The sequence below is a fragment of the Octodon degus genome, unplaced genomic scaffold, assembly GCF_000260255.1.
Source record: "Octodon degus isolate 3935 unplaced genomic scaffold, OctDeg1.0 scaffold00197, whole genome shotgun sequence".
Classification (NCBI taxonomy): Eukaryota; Metazoa; Chordata; class Mammalia; order Rodentia; family Octodontidae; genus Octodon; species Octodon degus.
The window spans coordinates 1,109,174-1,112,999 of record NW_004524773.1 but is presented as its reverse complement, the minus strand read 5'-3'; the positions used below and the strand labels follow the sequence as shown (position 1 = coordinate 1,112,999).

At 48.5% G+C, this 3,826-nt stretch overlaps 1 protein-coding gene across 1 annotated transcript in view; it reads left to right on the top strand.

Annotated features, from left to right (window-relative positions):
* The window catches only part of Gpatch1 (G-patch domain containing 1), a 38,558-nt gene that overhangs the window by 29,908 nt on the left and 4,824 nt on the right, over positions 1 to 3,826 (top strand). The window contains exons 14-17 of the mRNA XM_023704476.1: positions 446 to 573; positions 902 to 1,068; positions 1,205 to 1,421; positions 3,439 to 3,558. Of these exons, the coding sequence (XP_023560244.1) occupies positions 446 to 573; positions 902 to 1,068; positions 1,205 to 1,421; positions 3,439 to 3,558 (632 nt within the window). The remainder of the gene's footprint in view (positions 1 to 445; positions 574 to 901; positions 1,069 to 1,204; positions 1,422 to 3,438; positions 3,559 to 3,826) is intronic.

Below are 3,826 nucleotides of genomic sequence, written 5' to 3'. Positions count from 1 at the left end.
ACTATTAGTATAAATCTTCTCATTGAACTAAGAGAAAGTAGCTGTATATCTAGCCTATTTTGTATATACAGATATATATATATATATATACTTTTTTCACTACAAAGTGGTCCTTCATTTATATGTCTCTTTTTTGTTTAGTTTTGTTAGAGATGGGTATTGCTCTTCAAATATTGTAGGTGTATGAATTCAGCAGAATAATCCAATATAGTCCAGTAGTCCATAATAATTAATTCATTAAGCTCTTAGTTTAATAGGAAAAACACCTGTGGATACTAAAGTCAGCCTTGTGAATTCATGAGTTGCACTGGGAAGTGCAGACATCTAAGGTGTGCCTGTTAAGTAAGAGATGGGGCAGGGATGGGGGACCAAACACTTCACAGGAAGTGGAGTTTATCGTAGCATTCGGCACTACACTTATATCTTTTCTGTTTTCAACCGCTAGTTCAACTTTGGTTGGCTTACCAAGAGTGAAGCGCGACAAATACTCAGTGTTCAACTTTCTGACTCTTCCGGAGCCCACCTCCTCACCCACAGCACCGGCATCCAGGGATAAAGCCCCGCAGCCCCGAGGTTCGGACAGGGAACACGGCTTCTGGGGTCTCTGCTGAGTGGTACCTGAACCTCTCACCTGTGGGGGAACAGGAGTAAAGGGCAGGTCTGGGCCCCAGGTACACGTGGCGCAGGCCCTCCCTCCACTGGCGACCTCCGTCAGTTCATATTGCTCTGGTTCTGACATGGGCGCTCAGGGCACTACCTCTGCCCGCCACAGCACCAGCACCTTGCACAGGGCCAAGGCGGCAGGGCTGCGCCAGCCCTCCAGGCGGATGACAGATCCCTAGTGAAAAACTTGCTTTTTAACCCAGCAATTCCAATCTCGGGTCCATGTCGTACCTTTCAGAGTCAAGGAAACCATCCAGATGGGATACATCTCAGCATGAAAAGAAGGAAGATTCCATTAGTGAATTTTTAAGTTTGGCTAGATCAAAAGTGGGTCCTCCTAAGCAAGAGTCCAGTCCCGTTGTGACTAAAGAGGATGCCCGTGCAGCAGACTCCCTCTCGGAAAAGGTATTTGTACACCAGCACAGACATAAATGGTGTGTGCGTGTGCCTGGGCGTGCGTGGGGACAAGTGTGTTCTAGAGTGCTGAGTGCCCAGCGCTCTGGCTCACGCATTCCTCAGTCTCGTTCCACTGCTCACGCAGGCAGCAGACAGAGGTGTGGACCCGCAGAGTGAGGGGGAAGGAGGCCGCCCATCCATGGACTTATTCAAGGCCATCTTCGCCAGCTCCTCGGAGTCCTCTTCAGAGGAGGAGGAAGAGCAAGATGACAGTGAGGACGAGCAGGCACGTCCAGAGGAGGCCACCTTCCAGGGCTCCCAGGACTCTGATGCCCTGGGGGAAGCCGCATCTGTGGCCCACGGTATGTCAGTATCTTAGTACCTCAGACTTGGGGATCTACAGGGGAAAACTTAGACTTGGAGATCTAGAGGCAAAAATGCTGGTTCTCAGTCTATAATCTGAAGCCAGGAGAATTAGCCATCAGTGGCATTTAACATTTTTAATTAGGTAGGACAGAGTTCTTTAAAAAAAAAAAAAAAAAATTTTTTTTTGAAGTGCTGGGTATAGAACTAAGGGCCTCACACATGCCAGGCAGGCGCTCCAGCTCTGAGCTACACCCCAGCCCCAGAATTCTTCTGGTATAAATCTCTAATTTTAGGATGGACATGTTTGATAATACCAATTTTCCAACTTAACCTAGTTGAGAGGAATGTAAAAATATTTTTCATTTAAAAAGACACTCTTTCAAGGACCAGCCAGATAGCTCATCAGACTAAGGTGCCTGCTTAGGCCGAGCACAGTGGCCGGTGTTCGATCCCCAGTGTGCCGCGCCGGCCCCACCCCAGGGCGATTGAGACAGGGGTTGCTGGTGCGCGCCTATAATCCCAGCACTTGGGAGGCTGAAAACAGGAGGATCACTACAAGTCTAATCTATGTAGTGAGACCCTGTAGACCCTGTGCTAATACATCAAAACAAAACCACTCTTTCAACCTAGCTGGTGAGGTGGTGCAAGAGGAGTAGGAAGCACGAGTGTGCGGTGGGTCCGGGGTCCTGCCCGCCCTGCCTGGCTCTCAGCGTCCTGGTAGGGAGATTGGGAGGCCCTTGCATGCCCGCCAGCCTGGCCCACTCTCTCCACCCCGCTGTGGGTTATCGTGTTCTGCCTGCCTCAGGTCATGATAGACCTGGGTATATTTGAGGGTTTTAACCAAAAAGTAATACAGAGGGCCAGAGAGATAGTTCAGTTGATTAAGTGCCTGCCTGGCAAGTGCAAGGGCCGGAGTTCAATCCCCAGCTCTGCAAAAAAAAATAAAATAAAAAAATTTTTAAAAGTAACACAGAAATAGAAAATATTATTTATCTTTAGGTAGTCTCAAATATCAATTTCTTTTATCTGTAGGGGAAAATTTTTTTTTTAAATTACAAAGTCGTAAAAGTATACAAGTGCCTAGGGATGGTGTGTATCCCCAGCACTTTGGGAGGCTGAGGCAAGAGGATCTAGGTTTGAGCCCAGCGTAGGAGACTTAGTCTTGGCAAGACCCTGTCTCAGAATTAAAATTAAGGTCAGATGTACAGCTCAGCAGCACAGTGCCTGCCTGGCAGGCACAAGGTCATGAGTTTGATTCCCAGTACCAAAAAAAGAAAAAAGAAAATTTAAAAAGGCTAAGGCTGTAGCTCAGTGTGAAGGTCTCAGGGCCAATACCCCGTGTTCCTCACACACACAAATACAGAAAGCTTAAATCCTTTGTAATTTCTTTTCCTAGAAATAACTACTTTCAACATTTTTATGCACATTTTTCTCTCTTCAAGTAGACATCTTTTAAATAATATGCTTATTTGCCTGAGATGCAGCTCAGCAGCATAAGTACCTGCCTGGCAAGAGCAAGGTCTCGGGTTTGATCCTTGTACCAAAAAAAAAAATCATATGCTTATTAATGTGAACCTACTTGTTTATTTGCATGTTTTCCTTTGTCGATAGTTTATTCGAGTGACATCAGTCCTCACCAGTTTTCTGGGGAGGGACACATTACATCCTCGTTTGTTTGCAAGTGCTCATTTCTTCTCTGGTGACCGACCTGTCCTGGGGGGTGTGCTCGACCCTCAGCTCCACAGATACCTGAGTGTGTGCCCCTGGGCACAGCTCCTCTCAGCAGGACCCCCCGGGGCACTTAGCCTAGGGGTCCTTGGGCAGCCGACTTCAGGGCTCCTGTGTCCCCAGGGCAGAAGTGGCTCTGCCAAGTTCACCGCATCCTCAGTTCTGGCCTGAGCTCCTGCAGCAGAGGGAAGACAAGCACACTGTGTGGTGGCAGAAGTTGCTGACGAAACACTGACCTGTAGTAAGAACAGGCAGATGAATGAACGCCCCCCTCTGCTGTTTCAGCTGCTGAGCCTGTGCCTGCGCCTTCCAAGTCCGCCCCGGCACCTCCCTTCCCGATACAGAAGATGCAGCTGGATGAACCGGAAGAGTTTGGCCCAAGGCTGCCACCCGTCTTCTGCCCCAGTGAGTTCAGAGCGCCTGTTGTGTCTGCCAGCATCAGCACGCGTCTCCCCTGAGATGTGACAGCTCTCCTGGCACTGTGACAACCACATGTCCCTCTAATCCCACTCTGGGCCCACCCAGCATACTTATTTAGGGTCCCTCTGGTCACATTTGAGGCCAGTCGCCTCCACCTAGTGCCTCAATGGTTGCTGTTGCTCAACTGTGCCAGAGACCTTTCAACTTTTCCCTAATTTTCAAATGCCCTAAACATCTCACATTTCATTGCTTA